General features: G+C 40.0%; 1 protein-coding gene across 1 annotated transcript in view; it reads right to left on the reverse strand.

The window, feature by feature from the left end:
• Positions 1 to 21,898, reverse strand: part of LOC110064296 (uncharacterized) — a 54,536-nt gene that overhangs the window by 8,401 nt on the left and 24,237 nt on the right. The window contains exons 23-61 of the mRNA XM_089274977.1: positions 21,524 to 21,568; positions 21,340 to 21,393; positions 20,902 to 20,955; positions 20,177 to 20,230; positions 19,312 to 19,365; positions 17,492 to 17,545; positions 16,987 to 17,031; positions 16,567 to 16,620; positions 15,987 to 16,031; positions 15,209 to 15,262; positions 14,789 to 14,842; positions 14,606 to 14,659; positions 13,675 to 13,728; positions 13,524 to 13,577; positions 13,390 to 13,434; positions 13,153 to 13,197; positions 12,523 to 12,576; positions 12,373 to 12,426; positions 12,211 to 12,264; positions 11,928 to 11,981; positions 11,170 to 11,223; positions 10,569 to 10,622; positions 9,946 to 9,999; positions 8,632 to 8,739; positions 8,307 to 8,360; positions 7,988 to 8,041; positions 7,216 to 7,269; positions 7,057 to 7,110; positions 6,295 to 6,348; positions 5,663 to 5,716; positions 5,538 to 5,591; positions 5,281 to 5,334; positions 4,827 to 4,880; positions 4,692 to 4,745; positions 4,056 to 4,109; positions 1,866 to 1,919; positions 1,447 to 1,500; positions 1,205 to 1,258; positions 510 to 563 (exon numbers count right to left, since the gene is read on the reverse strand). Of these exons, the coding sequence (XP_089131103.1) occupies positions 510 to 563; positions 1,205 to 1,258; positions 1,447 to 1,500; positions 1,866 to 1,919; positions 4,056 to 4,109; positions 4,692 to 4,745; positions 4,827 to 4,880; positions 5,281 to 5,334; positions 5,538 to 5,591; positions 5,663 to 5,716; positions 6,295 to 6,348; positions 7,057 to 7,110; positions 7,216 to 7,269; positions 7,988 to 8,041; positions 8,307 to 8,360; positions 8,632 to 8,739; positions 9,946 to 9,999; positions 10,569 to 10,622; positions 11,170 to 11,223; positions 11,928 to 11,981; positions 12,211 to 12,264; positions 12,373 to 12,426; positions 12,523 to 12,576; positions 13,153 to 13,197; positions 13,390 to 13,434; positions 13,524 to 13,577; positions 13,675 to 13,728; positions 14,606 to 14,659; positions 14,789 to 14,842; positions 15,209 to 15,262; positions 15,987 to 16,031; positions 16,567 to 16,620; positions 16,987 to 17,031; positions 17,492 to 17,545; positions 19,312 to 19,365; positions 20,177 to 20,230; positions 20,902 to 20,955; positions 21,340 to 21,393; positions 21,524 to 21,568 (2,115 nt within the window). The remainder of the gene's footprint in view (positions 1 to 509; positions 564 to 1,204; positions 1,259 to 1,446; positions 1,501 to 1,865; positions 1,920 to 4,055; positions 4,110 to 4,691; positions 4,746 to 4,826; positions 4,881 to 5,280; positions 5,335 to 5,537; positions 5,592 to 5,662; positions 5,717 to 6,294; positions 6,349 to 7,056; positions 7,111 to 7,215; positions 7,270 to 7,987; positions 8,042 to 8,306; positions 8,361 to 8,631; positions 8,740 to 9,945; positions 10,000 to 10,568; positions 10,623 to 11,169; positions 11,224 to 11,927; positions 11,982 to 12,210; positions 12,265 to 12,372; positions 12,427 to 12,522; positions 12,577 to 13,152; positions 13,198 to 13,389; positions 13,435 to 13,523; positions 13,578 to 13,674; positions 13,729 to 14,605; positions 14,660 to 14,788; positions 14,843 to 15,208; positions 15,263 to 15,986; positions 16,032 to 16,566; positions 16,621 to 16,986; positions 17,032 to 17,491; positions 17,546 to 19,311; positions 19,366 to 20,176; positions 20,231 to 20,901; positions 20,956 to 21,339; positions 21,394 to 21,523; positions 21,569 to 21,898) is intronic.

The raw sequence follows: 21,898 nt of genomic DNA on the forward strand, positions 1-21,898 counted from the left end.
AGATAATTTAGGTCGCCTAGAAAGAAGCAATACTTGGTTTAACGTTCTTTCACCATCGGCTCAATGTACTTTTTTATGACCTGTTCTTTGCTGTTTTCTTACGAAGGTATCCTCTTACAAGTGGTTACTTATGAAGTGTTTTTAGGTGGCATAGAAATGACTCCGGCAGTATTCCTTCATGAGAGAAATACTACTACCCTTATCAATGGTTTTACAGATAACAAGCACAGAAATGTTAGGAGTTTTAAAGAGAGACACGAGTAAAATGGCTCCAAATGCTATCTGTAAAAACATCAAATAAGTATTTTAATATTCCACTAGCTTGATTTTCTTTGTTCTTTAGCTCCACATTGTGATAAGTTGCCATATTTGGCGTGCTAACTTGATCTTACATCGTCAAATGACCTATGTGGCATGTGGCTCCATAGGCATGGCCAGTTTCACGAAGCCCTTTAGGTCATTGATGTCCCAAAGAACAGATTTGGTTGTATTCACCAAAGATCATTTACCTTGTCTCCGGAAGGTCCTGCAACTCCAGTGGGACCGAAGAAACCAGGCCATCCCTGAACAACAACAAATGAAACTCAGTCTCTAAGTTTGTATTCATGCTATACGATCTTCCATTAGAATCTGTATAAAATCAAACATGTTTTATATGAAGCGAACACGGTACCACCTTTTTTTAGACGAATGCCAATGAATTTAAATATCAACAAGGCAACCTAGTTAAAGGGTGTTTTTCTGAACGATAATGTGGTAGAAAGAGACGCGGTTCTATGTCAAGCCTGGTACAACTAAACGCTGGTTCAGTTTCCATATGATGATCTTTACGAGCGTTGCGATAGCTTCACAAAAAGTTGAGCGATCCTTGCAACTACCAGTTTCCATAGGATCTCCATGATCGGTACAGAATAATAAGAATGTCCGAGTGGACCTGGATCAAACAACGACGCATTGCTTTCTGATAAATTTTTCATTGTAACGATCGCTACATGTCCACATCATTGATGAGATGGAACTGACTATATCGTAACGATCATAGTGATCACATAGAAACCAGCTCCAAGAAAAATATTTTCACTCGGTCAGTGACATAGAGGGCTCCAACCCATGACCTTCCGCACGCTGCCATTTGTTGTACGCGAGCACCTGACAAACTACACGGCTACTAGTCGAAAAAATTGCGAAAAAATACGACGGTTACCTTGTCTCCTTTTTCCCCTTGTGAGCCTTGCAATCCTTTGTCGCCTTTTGGACCCTAAAAAAAAAATCAAACATGGACAGCGGCATCAGCGGACGAAACAAAAATACAACATCAAAGTTACATGATTTGAAAAGCCAAAACCAAAGATTTTACTTTCCATTAACTTTAAAAACGGATGAGTATTTTCCACGGTCAAATGCCATGGTGATATTACATATGAATGAGTCATGATTGATTCTTACAGTGTTGCCACGTGGGCCCTGAAGTCCCGGCAGTCCTTGCGGTCCCTGCTCACCCTAAAAAAAGAAAAGAATAACAAACATGATTATGAGACTACAAAACAATAAAATGTATTTTCGGAGAGCAATTAGGCAATGAAGTACGTTCGTATTCCATCGGTTGACAGCTATTTGAAAAGAAAAAAAAAAGGTCTGCGTGTTTTTGCCTGCTTCTTGGTAAAGTATGTACGCCTTTTCAAAATTATTTTACGAGGAAATACCAATGACGAAACAAGCTCCTATGGAAAATGCACCCGAATCAAAAACTCATTCCTATCACATATGCAGTACAGTTGAATCAACGTTATTTGATATGAAAATCTATGTTAACATAAAAGTATGCCAATAGCGCCTGACATGAAGTTATAAAATCATCTACCTACCGGGGCACCGGGGGTCCCTCTTTCTCCAGTCGGTCCCCTGTCTCCTCTCGGTCCCTAAAAATAGCAACCCAATAAAATTACAAAACACCTGACCAATGGGAATCGCTTATAATGATTAGCAGGTGAGCTGCATCATAAGACTGAACCAATAACAAGCAACAAAACAACTACGACACAGTCTCTTACTGGTTATACGACCGCACAACAAGGAAAATAAAGAAAACGCAATGAAGATAAAACTGCATGGAAACCAGGAGCCATAATCGGGGACGGAGACCGTAAGCCTTGGGATCCGCGCGCACCTATGATATGGGACAATTTTTCTATTTTTAGAACAAATTGCGCCATCCTTACGTCATATATCCGCGCGGATCCGCGCACGTGTCGGGGGCTCTCGCGTGGATGTTGTCACGTTGAGTGATCAAATGGTGAGAGCTGCGAGATTCTCTTGCAGATTTTTCGCAGCGATGGCAGGGAATAAGGCAGGGAATAAGAACCAGGACTCTTATATGTAGTTTTATGCTCTGAGCTAATGGAAAAGGTGAGTTTTTATTTTTTTTTTTTCGCGCTGGGAATGAATAATATCTGCTCGCGCTAGTTGTACGCGTAAGTTTTTCGTTTGTTCTGTGAAGAAAAGTTATGTAAGAAAACTCTTTACTCTGGTATCGAGTTGATTTGTGAGTTTCCCAAAAAATCCTTAATCATAACCAAACCCTGTTTTTGATAGTTTCTTATGGTTTCTGTTTGTTTGGCGAGTTTGCAAAAGTTTTTGAAAGGAAAGTCTGACGCGTACATTCAGTAACTCATTTGCATAGTGCAGCGCGCGCTCTTTCAAGTCCGAGTTGGTGTTTTCAATTGTCAACAAACCTTGACAAAGATTTATTTCGTGGTCTTTTGTGCCGAGATGCTGCAACAGTTTTCACGAACGCCAAAAGGCTACTAATATCATGTGTGTTTCTTTAACATAGTGAAATTTTACGCGGCGAAAATAAAAGAAACAAGGAGTTTTGATAACTCAACCAAAAAAAATCAAAATCGTTATTCGAGTTGATTAAAGAAAGCGTCGTCGTAGTTTTGCTGATTATTTCTGCTGTATTCACATATTTTCAGCTAAGCTTTTAATATGTTCTCAAACATTTATCAACCTTAAACATATTTAAAAACTAGAGATATTATATGAGTTCGATGTACGTTTTCACAAAAGTGGGGAAGTCCAATTTGTCATGTTTTACTGACTGTACAAAACACGCATCGGCGGGCGCTCTTATTCATCGACAACAGACAATTATTTTTACACAAACAAAACTGAGCAGCATCTACAGGCATAAACTTTCTTGTCGCTTATTGGGCCTTGATAAAACATCAAGCGTTGCTTACAATTCAGGCGAAACTCAAACTTGCAATTATTTTTTTTTTGTTTTACTTTTCGGTCGAGATAGACTCTGGCGAAATCCTCGCAAGCCTGTGGCAAGAGGAGGGAAACTTTGGAGTCCTGAAACGCTGCTATATCCAAATATACCCAACTAGTTTTTTGCTGTGGTTTGGAAGAGCTGTTAATCTTCAAGATATGTGAAACTTAGAGTGGAGTGATGTGCAGCTCATGTAAAAGAAGCATCCGTCGGAACACAACTTGGTCAGCGATATCATATCTAAGCTTAAAGCGGAACATACCTAAATTCGATACTGTCTTACTTCACTCAAACTAGAGCAGCTTACGACGAAAATACTTAAGCAAAATTCCAACAGATGTAAACGCGTTGAGTTGTGGGCCAAAAACATGACAAAATTTCGGGAATTTCGGACGCCATTTCCCCCGCGCGACATCCGCAAAAATCCTCGCAGCATGTACGCGCGTGTGCCTCAGGCGATGGCGCAATTTGTTCTGAAAATAGAATTATTGTCCCATATCATGGGGACAACCCTAATACTAGAAATGGCGCGCGCTTACGGTCTCCGTCCCCGATTATGGCTCCTGATGGAAACTACATCATCAAAATTCCTGGATATAGTTTCCATACCGTTTTATCCTGACTGAGCATGAGTATGATTCACTAATGATAAACAAATGGACTCGTGTACGATCTGTGGAGCGAAGTTTAACGACCGTACGGTTCGCTTGGGTATTGCCCATTGACGACTGCTTAATTTCTTATCTTGTTCAATTAAAATTACAACGTAATCAAGTCTTACCGGTGGTCCGGGGGGACCTGCAATTCCCTGGGGACCGGGTGGTCCAGTTTCGCCCTGCGAAATAAAAACGAAGAACACAATCAAGAAAAGATCAAAAATAACGTAAACATAAACCTGTGAGTAGGTTAGCGGGGTATACGGCGAAAGAAATTGGCAAGCGCAGCAAGCCGACCGCAGTCTAAGGAGAAAAAGATCGCCGGGATCGCTTGGCTTTCCAATTTTTTTGCCGTATACCCCGTTACAGAGCTTGTTCGCAAGCTAAGACAAACAAACAGAGTACAGTTAAACCTTGATTTTGTAAATGGAAGTAAACGACTGACAAATGTGAAACAGGCCACTATGTAATTGGTGGAATCGAGATTCAATCCATTTGTCTCCAAACCACCTGTCACGTGAGATCTCTGACAGCACCAGATTGAGTATAGTCAGCCTTGAGTCAGCGTTTCTGAAAGTCTCCGTTGCATCTACCCAAGCTAACTGTTTATGCATTTTTAAGTTTCCAAATTCGAGAAAAGCGACCACGCGCGTTTTACATCGTTTGTGCATGTAGATGAAAACCCATACATAAAAAGTGCATTTTCAAACGGAAACTCATTTGATTGAACATGGCCTAAACGTTGGAGTTGCCATCGATACCTTATCACCAGGGTCACCATCAGATCCGGTAAATCCCCGAGGCCCAGGCTCTCCCTGAAACAACAACAACAACACGTGACGTAAGAACCATGATTGACAGCACCAACTGCTCCACTTAACAAAGGCTTCACTTACCGGCTGACCCGGTTTACCGGGGATACCGTCATCACCCCTGGGGCCGGGGGGACCCTAAGGTAAAAAGAATTGCCACAATCAATCAGTATTTAGCATAACTGGGTCCGACCCCCGTCATATTTATATTATTTTCAAAATAAAATAGAGGCGACATATTGACGTCAAGTTAAAAATGAACCACTCAGAACTACCACTAATATATTTTTTTGGTCGACTTAGTTTCTTCAACTACATTACGATATAATTTATCTGGACGAAGCGCACAAAAATAATTCGTGGTGAAAAGCTCAGTTCCACATAGTTGCTTTTCTTTTAGCTTAGTTCTGCAGTACTTTACTGTAATTTGTGGTATCCACGTCTTGGAAAGGGCGAACAGTAAGTGACCAACTGAATGGTTTCTCAACAGTGCAATAAAGAGGTTATAATACCAGAAGTTATCAAATATAAATCTTACTCTCGCTCCTGGAGGGCCTGGGTTACCATCTTTCCCGTCTGGACCTGGACCTCCCTTTCAACGAAGACAAATAAGATATCAGCAGTATACTCCAAAATCGCCTTTTGCGTCGCCAAGTAGTGCTTCTATCAGTTAGTAAGAAAGAATGCTCGGTTCTGCCACAAATCAGTCACTCTAACCTAGACTCCGTTGAGGTAATCAGCCCTAATATACAAGAACTCAATAAAATATTTAACATCAGTTTGCGAGAAGCCTACCTTGGCACCTTGTGGTCCTGGCGGGCCCTGAGGTCCCGGGGGTCCAGTCGCGCCCTAAAATAAAGGATCTCAAATTAGCACCCATGATTATGGGCCCATAAGCAACATTACAGGATCCTTCTCACCATTGGTCCTTTTGCACCGGTTTGGCCTGCAGGGCCACGCGGTCCCGTGGGTCCCTAACATAAAAAATAAAATCCATTACTATCCAAGAAGAGTAGTTCTCTTTCATAACATAACAGGTAAATCTTGAGAGTTGAGACTTGCAAGCAATTACTCTGGGTGCCGAGGTTTCTCTTGAGTACAGGATCAAAACATTTTAAAATTCGCTCTATGGTGAGATGCTTGTGAAGTTCGTTTCTCAATGCCAACAGGCCATACCAGACTCAGTTTAGCCTCTGTTTCAAAATGAGAAAAAGGACAACCGGGAAAAAGCCTATAGAATTAACAAGGAAGCAATCTCAGGTAACGTGACTACCAAACAATGTTACTTTTAAATTTTAGCCTTTGAATACTTTTGCTCGTACTAGAAAGATAATTAGATTTGGATAGATTACGTCGGATACAGTAAGTACTTGAGGACGCTCTGAAACAACTCTTGGCAACTGGCAAGGCGAAAATATATTTAGCCACATGGTGAATCATGATCCAAATAGAATTTGTTCTTGCAAGCATTTTAGTAATCTGATATAATCTTAGGTCAATTAACTAAAGGACTTAACATTTAATTTCACATGAAGTGCCGAGTTCAATATACCTGCGGGCCGGGATCGCCTCTGTCGCCTTTAGCTCCCACATCACCAGGTCGGCCCTGTGTCAGAAATGCATGTCAAGTAAGCCTACATGAAGTGTGTACCAGCTATGCCTATCCAACTTGTGGCGACAGATGATCTTTCTGCTCAGGCGGCCGCTATATCAGTCAAACTCCTACTTTGTGCGTTATCTTCGATATGAGAAGGAGTTGAAATATAGATGGTTTTGTACCCAAGAGTTTGACACTTGGTGATTCCATTTACTTTAAAATATGTGTTACGACGTGTGTGTTTCGAAATAAATGTTACAACATCCACCATTATATAATATTGTAATTTCATTTTTATAATTTAGTAACATCTAAACCTGAAGAAGTATGGTCTGGCCATCCGAAAATATGTTTTAAATATACGACGTTCTGTCAGCCTTGCAATAGCAGTCTTTGACTTTTCATCGTTTCACTATAAAATCAATTCTTTGCGTAAGGCTGCTTTCCTCTTAAAAGGATTGTGGTGCAATCTGCAGTGTCTAAGGCAACTGTTGTGTTGCGTTGGTTGATAATTCAAGATTTGCTCTTTATCAAACCTTTAGAATCCGGGAATCATGCTTTCTTTCTGAGCGAGGGTCGTGAGGTTAACTCTATTACCTTCCCCTCCACACCCTTTCCCTTAACACAGTGACATCCCCGTAAGTTCACACCCAGCCCCCACCCAGCCACAAACACTCGGGACAACTCATGGAAACAATGTTGTTAGACGTAACATACCGGTGAACCTGGTGTCCCTGGCGCGCCCGGATCGCCTTTTGAGCCTTGGTCTCCCTGTGTAAAGATTTATCTTATTTAGCTGATAATTCAACAGACGAAAGTACAACAAAGGCAAACAGTGTCAAAAATAATTTGAGAAAGGAGGAAGCTGCTATTTACCTTATCTCCTGATCTTCCATCACTTCCGGTGTCACCAGGCTCACCTTGGTCTCCCTGTGGAAAGGATGGGGAGGAATCACGTCACAAATATGAAAGTATCTTGGCCAATAATCATGTTTAAAATTGCTTCAATAATGGAGCATGCAGCTCACCAAAAGTTATAAAGCATTTCCATTTCTAAAAAAATAAAACCAGTTTTAACACAAGAAGTATTACTCCGCAAAGACCATAGCTGCACAGTGATAGATTGTAAAGTGAAACTTGTAATAAGTGGAAGCCCTCAGGTCCCTCACTAGTTGGGTGTCCGCTTAATATCAAGCCCGCTTAATATAGGTTTCTCTGGAGTCAGCAAATCCAATGATATATGGTTAAATCAAAGGCTCTTTAAGCCAACTCGTGGATTGATCAGGCGAACTCCATACTCACAGCATAAGTAGTAGGTGGTTTTAAAGAAACCATGCGTGATTGGGCGATATTTGAAACGGACATGTTCGTATAATACATAAAACATGGGTGGTCCAAAATATTTTGTCCAACTGGTTTTCAATGTGTGCTTTCAGTTTTAACATTCTATTTTAGTTCTGGCTCGCCAAGAAGCAATCAACATTAAAAAGTGAATTCTACTTCCTAACATTGTAAATCCCACGTGTGTCTAAAGTGTGTATTTCTAATTTAACCTTTTGAACTTTGCTACCAAAACATTACAAGCGAAAGAGAAAGCACCAAAGTTACGCATTCACAAGTTAAAAGCCCATTAAAAGATATTTGTTACCTTAGCTCCTGCTGACCCTGGTGCTCCGCGCGGCCCCGGCAAACCTTGAGAGCCCTGCAAGGAAAACAACACAGAGAAATGTTGTATGCTGTCCAATATCCAGTTCTAGTGGTAGCTGGTAAATGGGCTGTAAATTGTACTGGTAGCCGAGAAATCGCCGAAAATTTAACTAACAACTGAGACTCCACCACCCCCATCCAGAACCTCTTGTTGTCGACTATACAAGAGCATAAGTATTCTGAAAGTAGGCGCATAATCACGGAGCCATGAGAAAACACCGTTTGAAATTCCAATTCTCTGTCGCCATGTTAAAACACACCTGCGGTCCACTAGAGCCTCTTTCTCCTTTCTGCCCTCTCGGTCCTGGAATGCCCTGTAAAATATCCAACAAGCAATGTATTAATATTACACAGCTTTTCCGAATAACGCAGAGAGCATATGCTCCATGTTCTTTGAGGCATACAAGCAAGACGTCCGTAATGTTTTGTATCATAACACCTAAGTGATTTAGCTTCTAAGTAATCGGCAGCCGGCTAAACCATTACCACAGTACAAACTTCATTTTACTTTTGACCATAATCCCTGCGGGGCAATGGGCCGGACACAACAGTACAAAAGCATCTTTCAAACTATGCAGCACCCACCGGAACACCCGGAGCGCCGGTAGGTCCGGGTGGTCCACGCTCTCCGTCACTACCTTTCTCGCCCCTGGAGCCGGTAGCCCCCTGGGGGCCTGTCTCGCCGGCTGGTCCCTGTAGAGAACAAGTACAGGTCAGAAACAAAATCAAAACAAAGGGAAACATGCTGCAAATAGGGTTTAAGGTGATTCCTTAATATTGCATTGCGCATCCCTACTGCGTACGACTTTCGCGTCATTAGCGCGCGTACAAAACGTAAGAGCTTTCCCTAAAACTAAGCTCGATAGCGAGTTAAATGCTCCTTTTCTCTTAAACGAGCACGGTGACCCCCACTTTTTATTTCATAATTTCAATGAAAACAATATCCTCAATAACTGAGAAAAAAATTAGCAGAAATCTATGGCTACTTTTTTGGCAAATGAAATAAATACTACAGAGGGAGAGATAACGGGCCCAACAACGCCTGTCCAAATTAAGTTCCTTCAAAGGATAAAAAAATGCAGGGTATTTGAAGACATTTTTTCTGGTACGTTGATGAATAAACAATCAAAGAAAGTCAAACTCTGTGAGATATAACACGCTGCATTGAAAAAATAATCTATCTTTTTTGTTGTGCACGGAGATTACCAAAAAGTCACCTTAATAACCGTATTTGTCAGCATTGTGGCGTGAAAATAAGCACGGAAACCCCCTCTTTTTACAACGTTTTTAATATCTCCTTGTCCTGTAACAACAGCATACCAAGTTTCATCGGAAATCTATGGCGGGTTCTTTTACTAGGGAATCACCTTAATCATGACGCCAGGAATATTTTGAACACAATAGTGAGACGAAAGAATCGAGCGTTATGCCGGAATAATAGTAATAAAAACTGGTGGACGGTTGGGGGCCTTCCGAACATAAAAGTGAGAGTTTTTGAACATCAAGCATTAGCATAATAATGAAAAATTTACATACAAAGCGAAGTTTACTTACAGCCGGTAAAACGCATTCCAAAGTCTAACTGACTAAATCCAGCATGTATTATTAGCGTAAAGTAGATGATACGAGCATACTGTTTGGTCATCTAAATGTTCACCGTATGCAAGGTAAATGAATACGACTGTTTTAAAGCATTAAACTGTTCAGTGTGACTGTAATTCACATATCAGGTTCTATTATACATAGTAGTCATCTCCACGAACAGTGTGTAATCCATCGCTGTTTAACAAATTGGAGAGTAATATTGTTTCTATCCGTTCTTTAACTGTTTTACGACGAGTCGTCCGTGAGACAGCTCTTTCTCTCCCTCACACTCTATATTTGGATTCTTGTACTTACTGGAGGTCCAGGCTTTCCTGGTAAACCCACAGGTCCGGCAGGCCCGGGGGGACCCTGGAGAGTAAAATGAAATGAACATTTTTCAGTACAACGATTTCAACCACTCTAATGTAATTATTTCACGTTTTGTATTTAGCTAATAGCTAAATTTTCTTTAACTTGACAGACTGACTGTCGAGCAAGAGCGGGAAAACGAGCGAAAAAAAAGTCGTCACGAGAAAAAGGTTCCCTCTCTCCCATTTTCCGCCTGCCCATTTCTTGAACTCTCATTTTTCGCTTGAAAACTTGTAGTGTAAGCAGAGCATGCTGATGAGTCTGCAACTATAATTGCTGATTATTTTAAAGGCACCTACAAAGGCCATTGCATCATAAGTGTCTCTAAAGCAACAGTATAAAGTTTGCATAAATATACGGACCAACAAGTACATTCAAGTCCCAATTATGACATACAAGCTTCTCAGCGTTGCGGGGCGATTTGCTATTCTTATAACACCACTTGGGAGATTTAAATCATATATACAACTTGTCTGGTGTTTAAAGACCTCAATTCTCACAATCACCATGCTTGACTAACTACCATATATTCTAATGAGAAATTCTATTTTGATCTTTCAAGATGTTACCTTGGGTCCTTGTTCGCCTTTCTTTCCAGGGATTCCCGCGGCTCCTTGTGCACCCTGAAAAACACATTGATAATTTGAAGAAGGACTGGAGAACCACACTGCCTGATTAAATATGATCTGTCATCTTCACCGTACAAAACTGTTTCATCAAAGCGACATAAGGGGCGAATTGTGGCATTGAAATGAATACGCAAGTAAGAAACATAATACATTCGAACTGTGGGTGAAAGATTTTATGCATGAAAGACAATCGCAGTCATGTTTGGTAGTGGTGATAATAAATCCTGAAAAAACATTCGGGCTTGCCCGATATTCGAACTCATGGTCTCCACGACACCGGTGCAATGCCCTACCAGCTGAGCTATCAGGCAAATGGATGACTACTGTCGCAGTCTAAGGACGTTTAACAATATTGGTTATGTGTTAGCTAAGTTATTTAACGAATTTCTTTCTGAACTTATCAAGTTGATGGCGTCATAGTCTACTTTAACTTCACCAAAGCTACTAAAGTTACTACACATCTAGCTGTTGCTGGCAGAACAGGTTTAATATCTCACGCGGTGTTTTTCAAGAGGCAGTGCTGATAAATTCTGTGTCATACCTTCTCTCCCTCCTCTCCTGGGGGCCCGGGCGGCCCATCCTCACCAGGGCTACCCTATCAAACAAAACAGAGACGTGTTTGTTTACAATTACTTCCATTGTGTTGCATGGCGCTTCGCTGTAATGAGCACTTCTTTTGCTAGAAACACGTAACCTGTTATTCTTATATGTTTGTTACATAACACCTCCATTACCAATCAGGGAGAGTTTAACAAAATGTTCAAGTCACCTTTTGCCTTGAGGGTATTACCCAACTGAAATTTTACCAACATCATGCCAGATTAAACTTGTCTATATCCCACCAAATAGCATTTCTCGAGTCATCACTTCACTCTGACTTTCGTAGTTCGAAGTGAATGGAATTTTTGCAACTACCTCTAGAAGAGATGCTCATTCATGATTTTGATACGATCCCCTTGTCAAGTCACACAACAAAATCATATCACGCGTAAGTTTGGAGGAGGAGGAGATTTTCCCTCGCATTGGCTAAATGGTTTTAACCCAGTACACTCAGATCATGAGTAAAGCAAATTGTTTGTACAAGTCTTCTTATTAGACTACTGCCAAAGTTTAACCCAATATATTTAAAGCAGCTATCAACCTTTTACTTTTTACAACGTCACTCTAACTCAGTGGTAACTCATTGTGGCAAATAAAAACGTCTAAGTATTACTATCTATCTAACGATGTCTAAACGTTTCGCTGATGTTAATGGAAACAACAGTGATACAACTGAGCACAACAATTGCCATGACTTACGGCAAGACCAGATTTTCCCTCGGGTCCAGGCTCTCCGCGGGCTCCTTCTTCTCCCTAACAACAATATGCAAATAAAATTCACAAATCGAAATATATTTAAGCTATAATCATCAATTTTTCCTGTAAGCATGTCCACCCTGTCTTTGTTTCTCGAGACGCTTTGACATCAAGAGGCTAGTTCTTCTTCCTAGTTTATTTTCGTCTTTGCATACTAGCGAGCGTTCGTCTTTTACAAACAAAACAAGTCATCTTCCCAAGCTGTGATGTGCGCATGCTCACTCACCCTACTACCTTTCTCTCCCGGTGCTCCTTGAGGCCCTTGGCGGCCTGGCCGTCCCTGAAAACAGAAGGAAGTTAGCTTTCAATCTCTGTTTGTATAAACACCTATTCTCTGATAACTCAAACATGAGGAAATCACTGAAAATGCTCTACATGAGGTACTTACCGCAGGGCCCTGGGGCCCTGGTTGTCCGGGAGGCCCACGCATTCCTTGAGGACCCTAACAATATGGAAGAATAAATTTGTTTAAATGTTTAAAATGTGGAGCAATTATTGAGAAAAGATTCAACAAACTGCAGTTTCATGCTTGTCTTACCTGTCCGCCGGGAAGGCCAATTGGTCCTTCTACTCCCTTGGGTCCTGGGGCGCCCTAAGGATTCAAGAAAATGGTCCTGAGGAAAAGCCCTTACTCAGGGGGTCACCATGTCACAACTGTTATATTGACATCGGCAACGATATCACATAAAGTTTTTCGCTCTGATAGACCTTCCAAGCGAAAATTACATCAAAACTTTTAATAATGGAAGTAACGGCATATTAGTTTACAAAACATAACCAATTTTGCAGCTAGATAAGATTTATTTTTACCAGCAATTCCAAACTGGGTTTTCAAGACCAAGCCTCTCTTTCCTCTCTAACGGAATGTTGATACATTTTGATTTAGTGCAGTCTCGGAACGGACAGTAGTTGATAGTTTTGGTTATGGTTCGCGGAATCGTGGTGTTGTTGTGAGTGAAAAGCCTAACCTTTCGTTACATTTACCTCAGCGTATGCAAAGAAGATCTTCAACAAGATGAAGAGAACGGGAACATCAGGGAATGAAATACCTGTACAGCCAGTGACAATGTTCTACAAGGTCCCTTGTCAAACCTGTAGTCGACCACTAATATTGGGAAACATTTGAGAATCACGATGACAAAATACTGGTGAAAGTGTTCTCACTTACTGGCGGTCCCATCGCACCTTTCGGTCCTGGTGTTCCTGGTTGACCCTGAATAAAATCACAAAAAAAAAATTGTCTTGAGTACATAAAGATACATATTCAGATCAGGAGATCGTTGGACTTATCAGATCACATTTAGAATAATGGAAAAGTTTTAGACCCTTTCAAAGCAAAAAAAAAAAAAATCCTACAGAGCATACAAGATGGAAAGATAACGGCATTAGTTCAAAACTTACTTACCGCTGCTCCGTCCTTGCCATCTGCACCTGGTTTACCAGGCTCACCCTGTTGAGAAAAGTAAAGTGTGACTTGAATTGCAGTCCCTGCTGATGAATCAGACATGTAACCAGCAATAGTGTTTTGCATGTACAAACCTTAGCACCATCCCTGCCAGGTTCTCCGGGGTCACCAGTTGGCCCCTGGGTACCCTGGAAAGGAGACAAAGAAAAATGACTCCGTCATGCATGTTACACATTATGACATGCAAACCAAGAGCTTAACAAGAGCGTTGATTATGGTCCTCACCTGTCGGCCACGTTCCCCTTTGGGTCCTGGGCTGCCTCTTTCGCCTGCTGGACCCTGAATCACAAAGTTAGAGATGCTTTTTAATAGATTGTGAGTAAAATCAGTTTTGGGTTAAATAGAGTAGTACAATGTGATTCGCATTTGCTTTGGTTTTGAATTACCATGCTATGTGCTTGGCTTAGAAAACTCGCGCCACTTTATCATCCAATCAGAAGTAAAACCAAAACCAATCGTCATGTGTCCGTTCGCACATGTTTTCCCGCGCTTCGCGTCAGCTACTCGCATTTGCTTCTAGTTTTGATTGGTTCACCGGATTGTCTGGGTCCTATGTAATTGGCCCGAGTGAATACCTTGGTTTTGGTTTAACGACACTCAATTAAAAACCGCTCCAGTATTGTACTTATAATACAGTAGAAATTAAACCCACTCTACAGAAACCTGCTTATTGCAGACACATTTACGTGCTCCTTTGATGTTCGTATTAACCGGGCTCCACTGGACCTTAAGTTATAGCAATTTTCCATGACCACTTAATCTTAAAATATTGAAAGATGATATGTTTCACAACACTTAAAGTTTTGCGATTTTATATTAATATTTTCTTAAAACCATACTCAGTTTTCTTGATTTCACCATAAAGAATAATGATTCCCGCCATACAAAAGAGGACGTTTAATAATTTGAATCATGCAAGTTCAAAAAGTGTTAACAAACGGTCTTATGCTACAAAAAAAGGCCAAAGGCAAAAAATGTTATGTCACATGATGTACTATGTATAGTGCTTGCCGAAATATATCTTCTAGTTTTGCCAATTGTTGTCTGAATTTCGACACAAAGAACATTCTCGGATGATCATTCATTCTCTATCACATAAATTTCCTGTGATAAGCTAAGTGGTGAAAAAGAAAAAATGAGTAGAGAAATAACTTACCCTGCCACCAGGGATTCCAGGAGGGCCTGGAGAGCCAGTTTTTCCTTGAGGTCCCTAAAAAAAACCAAAAATTCTTACAGATATTGAAATACTTCCGAAAAACAATTGAAAACAGTTGTCGACATCATAAATAAAACCATGAAGAGAAATATACAAACCGCTGCTACGCAAACTCAATCTTACCGTCTCTCCACGAGGTCCTGGAAATCCTGGTAAACCTGGCTTTCCTGGTAAACCCTAACAATCAAAAACAAAATGTATTTAAATAACCCACAGAGGTTTTTATTTTAGTGTCGAGAAGTAATTGGTTTTGCATTACTATACTACACGATTGCCTTATAATAACTCGCGTCACTTTTTTTATCCAATCACAATTAAAACCAAAACTAATTGGGACTATTATTGGGACTCGCCCTCACACGTCTCGTCTTTAAGTTTTGATTGCTTCATAGGATTTCTGTTTGCTTTGCGATTGGTTAGAGTGGTTTTGGGTTTTTGTCTAATAGCACTCAATTGCAAAAGAAGTTCATAATAATAAAATATCATTGCCGTCAGCTTCTCAAACGAATTTTAATTATTTAGTGATAACTTATCATAGATTACCATTGGTCCGCGACCTCCTTGCTGCCCTCGGTCTCCCTGAGGTCCAGGCGGACCCTGTGAAAATGAAGTTGGACAGCATTTGTTTTTGTTCTTGTTCAGCAAGAATGTAAGCTAACCTCGACGCTTAATTTTATTGATAATGATGGTATAAAGCTACGTACAAGTATTAGACGTAAAAGTCACTGGTCCAAGTTATAACACAAGTCAAGTTAGTTCATAGGGTGCTAATAGCAAAAGCATAACTTTTTAAAATTAATTTTGTTGTTCCTGTGAGGAGAGATTCAAATGACTTTAATTGGCATTGAAGTCATGTGATGCAAAGGGTAAGAGTTAATGTACTCTCGCAACCTCAAGGCCCATCCTTTACATGGAAAGGAGGCCATTATGCTGATGGACCTTTCTTTGTGAGTCCTGGAATCAATTTACGGCAGGACTGACGTTTGCATTGTAATTGACTTCTTAAACTTGTCACTAGCTTCTCAACTTTTACCACGACTCACGTCTACGACTTTGTTATCATGTTATTTGTCACTGTCCTGGAGGTGTGATCGAATATTTAGACCAAGATCACAACACATAGGCAGGGGTTTCATTAATGGTTTTCAGCAGAAGGGCAACTGGTTTTCACAGGTGGGCAAAACTAATAGAACTGAACTCCTTTGTAAGAAAGACGTTCTGCTAGATGGTCAAACCAGCCCAGCAAAATCGTCCTCACGGCCGGTCAATTTTCCCAGTGACTGGCCCTTAATAAAACCCTTGCATAGGATGTTACACTCACTGGGTTTCCACGATCACCGGGCACGCCAGCTTCACCAGGAGCTCCCTGACAAGAAATTAACAGGATTTAAATAAGGTCGGTCAAAAGTAGCTTAACAGTTTACATTACAACCTGCTACTCAATAGAAGTGGTGCTTATTATTGGTTAATTCTTTCTGGGTGAAAATTTTAGCAAGTATCTTAGGCCTGCAATGCGTGCAAAACATTAAAGCTGGGTGCCTACACGACCCTCTGCACACATTTGCACGTCTATGATACCACGTAATGTATTTTTCAGCCTTATACCCAGAGTCTTCGTTTTCCTTGACCAGTAGTCAGGGAGCAAGTGACCCTGGAAAGTTCTGATTGGGGATGGAAGTCTAAAAATATAGTCTACATGTACCTGCCTAACATTACTGACTAACACACGCCTCAGTGGAGTCTCTTGATGTTTTACGTCTGGTCACTTAACCGTTGTTTTGGAAGCCTGTCAAAATCAATCTTGTGATAGACCTCTCCAGAGTTGCTCATTTTGTTAAGCTTGCACAGTAAGGTGTGAAGACTTGAGGTATGAGATTGAAAATTGTTATTTTATAGAATACCTTGGTTCCTGGGGTACCAGGAGTTCCTGGGGACCCCCGCTCACCACGTGGACCCTGTGAAACATATAAAGCATTATATTAAGGATGATAAAAAAAATACAGCAAGAAATGCACATAATGAAAATCTTGTGAAATTTTAGCCTTAAATAAGAAGTCTGTTTCTTTGTGATTTAATATCAAGTTTATTGTTCATTGTTATAACAAGCATTACTACTATGACATTAGACACTTAAATTTCCAGGCTCTGTTGGACTGTAAGTTCCATCAACAACAAAAACAATCATGAGGCTTTAGTGACAGTGTAAAATGTAAGTCGAGTTTTCTAAGGTTCTGCATGGTGACTCAAGGAAACAAGCAATACATGGTCACTGAATTTCTTTGGAAACAAGAGGAGAAGGAAGGTATATGATCTGACTTTACCCTGCTTCCTCTTGCACCTTGTGGGCCCGGTGGACCAGGATCTCCCTAAAAACAAAAACAAAACAACATTAAAAATGTATCAGCATTCCTATATTGCTTTGTTATTTAAACAAAGCAACAATGACTGAATCAAACTCCATAATGTGTCAGTTAGTATCCTTAACCACAGTGTGACCTTCCAAAGAAAATCTTTGCCACATTGCTAAGGCACATTGCCAAGGCAGAAAAAGTGGCAACCATCGGATCGGCCAAATCAAAACTTTCAGAGGCAAATATACTTTAATAATGCAAAGACCTGATCCCAGTTTTGTCAGCTCTTAAAACATTCTGATGGTCTTAAGCCATCTCTGTAATATGAAAAATTAATCGCTCTTGTTATATAAAGTTCTTTTTTCGCATGAAGTCATCCCCAATTAGCATTCTGTTGTATCGCAGTAACCTAGAATGATGGATACAATAATAAAGTTATTTTTTATTATTAATATTTCATTATGAGCGGGCTGACCCTGATGCCCTTTGATCCATCTCGTCCTCTGGGTCCAGGGGCACCAGCATTTCCCTGAGAAACAAAAAAGTATGAAAGCATTATGACAGTACATGAAATTAAAATATTGTATAATACATTTCATAATTTACTGTACATGTGGAAGTGGGTTATTTGAATGGCAAACTACAACCCATAAGGTGCAAAAGCTTGCACATGCAAATTGGAACCATCCAAAAGAAAATTAGTGGACAAGTATTGATCTAAATGTACTGTACACCAGTACATAATCAATTCCAGTTCGTTTATTGATTGTCAAATGTGATGCTCAGGGTTCTCCTGAAAATTTGAAGTAGAGGGAGAATAACTTTGAGTAGGCTGCAGACAATGCCGATAAAAGGACGTGGAGTGGTTTTATCAGAGCCACGTGGAGGGGAGGGGGGGGGGGGGTGACCACTACTTTTTATTGTGGGGTCCGGGAGCCTTCCCGGAAAAATTTTGAAATTGGGGTTCTAAAAAGTGCATTTCAGTGTATTTTAAGCAATCATGGTTTTGTTCTTTTCTCAAAGGAAAGCAATTTCACCGAGAAAAACATACATGTAATGTAGTGTGTTACTGTAGTTGAACAGGTTAATCATTGTCATCCGTATCAAATTCGAAAAAAGTATCAAAAACGTCAAAAACGTTCTCATTTTTGTGGTCAATCACGCGTGTAAAAACAGATGAGAAAGCCAAACGAGAAAAGAGTTTTGCTGACATTGAAGGCACTAGATTGAGGTTTGACATTTATTTTGTTAAAAGACAAGTTTTGAGTGGCTTTAACACAGTGCTAGGGGTGGAATTCATTGAACGTGATGAAGCTTGTGATTGGTAACCGTTGCAAGCGGAAGCCTCTAATACTTGGTGAAGTTTCCAGCGGATTTAAGTTCAGAATTTTTTCTGATTAAGCGTGCGGACCATCATCAACGTTTCGAGCCTTTGCGGTAGTTTGGGTTTTTCGCTCATGATTTCAAAAGTGATAAAATTAATACAATCAAACTTAAACTTGGCATATTTTGCAAATGTTTCGCTTCATAATGAAGCCTTGAAATAGTGCATGTATTTATTCATACTTCCCTGCTCGATAAGCTCGCCTGTTTTATATCTCACTTTCAATATTTACACAAACATCTTACCGCTGCCGAGTTTTTAAAGATTGTGTAAGATCTTGCAAAGTTTGTTTCTTTTGTTGAAAGAAATCTTTGCAGTTATGTGTTCTCGAAAATCCTCCATGTGCGAGCCAAGCACTGGGTTGCATGTCGTTGCGTTTAAAGAGCTAATTAAATTACGCGTACATTCACTGGAGATAAAAGAACTAATTTTAATTATATTTTTGAAAGAAAACAACTTATGACCTTCGTTTGTGCCATTTCTATTTTCTTTTCAATTTATTCCAGGTACTGGACAGCGATTGCTAGGTTTTTCGCTTCATTTAGGAAAAACTGAGCTTTAACTTAACCCCGGCTGTCAAATATTTCAGTGCTGCTGTCACGGCTCAGTGCCCACGTCACGTTTTTGGCGGCAATTCTCACGGCCCGAACGATTTCAGATTTCTTTTATCTTACAGCTACAAGAGCTGTATTTTTTTAATCGCTACGTATTTGCTGAGAAAATTAGACATATTGTTTTCAGTTTATGCTTAATTTTATAGACGGATAGGCTCACACTGTTACAAACAATTTTTTTTCCTGATTTATTTACTATGAGTAGCCGGCGCGCCAAGGACGACTAGACGGCGAATTTCGACGGTCGCCGGAGCTTACGGAGAACTCTGGTGATGCTAAGAGGTTTTCCTCAGTTACCTTTTCTCCTGGTTCTCCCGCATAGCCAGGCATTCCAGGAGAGCCTCTCTCTCCCTGAAAAATGAAATAATGATGTTTAATGAATTTAAGGAGATTGACTGTGTGTCCCTTTGTCGCTAAATTAATATACAATTTAAATCTATGTCTAAGTTACAACTTTTGACTGAAAGAAAAACCCAAATGTTTTAAAAGGCTTCTGCAAGAATCATAGAAGAAGGTTTTCAAAGGGGAGTTAACTCTCACCAATGGATGAGAACCTGTGAAAATCCTGTGAATAAACCTGTGATACACCCTATCAAGCACCCTATGCAAACAGACTGTGAATTTTGCATGAGGCAAATTCTGTCCACAAGCACAAATTGTAGACCCTGTTAACCCTATTAACCCAGACCAAGGTTTTTTACAAAGTTTTAAACCTATGGAAAATGCTTTGTTCGCATGCTTTCAAAATTTCTCACCTAGTGAAAAGCCTGTCCACTAATACTTCAAAGAGTTCACAGGTTATTTTACTGATTTTCCACTGGTTTCCATCCTCAAGTGTCTCTAGCACCCATGGTTTTATGTTCTTTTCTTAAGTTTTTCTGAGAACAAAAAAGTTCTCTACTGTATTTGAAAACACTCACTAGGTCCTTTTTATTACATAACCATATTTCAATTTCTTTGTTTTGACCCTTTGGGTCATTAATAACTACTACATGAATACCAATTTCCAATTGCTGTATCTCCCTGTTATTTTACGAACCTTCACATGACAGTTTGTTTATTTGTCTAATGTCAATAATTGGCCGTATGTGCCTAATGGTATAAAGAGAAATGAGTTCATTATGTTACCAATATCACTGTGCAATAAATATTTGACATTAACCTTTGTTCCTGTAGGTCCAGGGGGACCAGATGGACCTGGAATTCCACTTCGGCCCTAAAATCCATAAATACACCAACAAACAATTAAAAAATAATGTTCATGCTACAAGTACAAACAGTTTTGAGTAGTGTTGGTGTTGTCCATTGGTGGTGACACTTCTGTGACGTTCTATCAATGAGTTCAAGCTGTTGACCCATTGTGCACACCCATTGATTGTGTGGCCATAGCCTTAATTACTATCTTTATTTTTAATACTTTTATATGTTGCCTTGGCTTTTGCACTAAGGCTTTTCTTGTGAGTTATCCTATTTTTCTTCTTCCTTCCAAATACAATTACTGTTGAAATAGTCTTCACTACAAGCAAGTGTGATGATACACCTATAGCCATTTAACAAACTTTTGTCAAGTTTTCAAGTGGTGAATTTACCGTGGAGGGAGATGCACATGTGACTCCACGTCTCAATGGGATTAAAGCAGGTCCATAACCTCTACAATACAAAACGGCTATGTACATTGTACAAAGGCCAAAACACCAAATAGCTTATAGTAGCCAAAAGTCACAAATCATGTCAGATTCAGGCTAGACAAAAAGAAACATGCTGGCTGTGATTAGCTAGCTTCAGTATAGTTAACATACAGGTCATGAGCTCATGGTTTCTATGAGGACCAAACTGATTTTCTACAGCATACTTTGTAAAACAAGCATACTTTGTAACAACACTGACCTTTGGTCCTTCAGTTCCTTCTGGGCCAGGCAGTCCTAGTGCTCCTGCAGCACCCTTCAAGATAACAATCCAGCTGTAAGTTAGATTTACAGTAATGCTAGAGAAGGAGTAGATAGGATTGAAGTTCAACACAGATGCAAAGCTCTAAAAAATCTCCACATTTCAATTCATCCTGGATTGGAAGATAGCAGAAAGACTGGTGTATTAAGAAAAAAAATGCATTTAAATATAGTACAAAGGCTGCAATTAATGAAGATGACTTGAAGTACTGTTTTATTGTTAGCTGTATAACTCAATACAGTTATGTTGGTAGTACTTTTCATGACCTTGGCCCTGTAATAACAGAGCAAAGTACTCTGTACATTGGTAAACTTAACTATGCAACTGTAAATATGTCATAATTTTGCATGGTTTCATGTAATCCATCATTTGACTCACATCTTCGCCTTTGGGACCCTCATCTCCTTTTGCACCAGGATATCCTGCGAGTCCCTGTGGATGAAATTGGAAACAATATGATAAATTATGAAACAATGAACTAGAAAAGATGGTCAGTTTGCTATGTAGAAGCAGAAATCTGCTGTGTGCAAGTGGAGGAAAAATCCAATAACAACACACCAACCTCTTCACCCTTTTCTCCTTCAGGTCCTCGTTTTCCTCTACTTCCCTAAAGACATTAACATTCTATTATTATTTATAAAATACGTGAGATACTACGTGCGCTCTCATTGGTTGATAGGTGTGTTTAGATAAGAGTAGGTAAACACGGTTGTGACGTTTTAGATTCACGCATATTATTGAGAAATATTTTATTAAAGCAATAGAGGACTTTTTCCATGTTTACATTAAACCTCATCTAAACACTCAGGGGGCTGGGAAAATTCTCAAAAATTATGCAAACCCTTGGCTACATCTCAGGCTTGCATAACTGTCTGGAATTCTCTGAACTTCCTTCGTGTTTAGATGAGGCTATGTAAACATGGAAAATGAACTCTGA

This window comes from Orbicella faveolata, unplaced genomic scaffold (assembly GCF_042242905.1).
Source record: "Orbicella faveolata isolate gen_17 unplaced genomic scaffold, um_ofav_v1 contig_36, whole genome shotgun sequence".
Lineage (NCBI taxonomy): Eukaryota > Metazoa > Cnidaria > Anthozoa > Scleractinia > Merulinidae > Orbicella > Orbicella faveolata.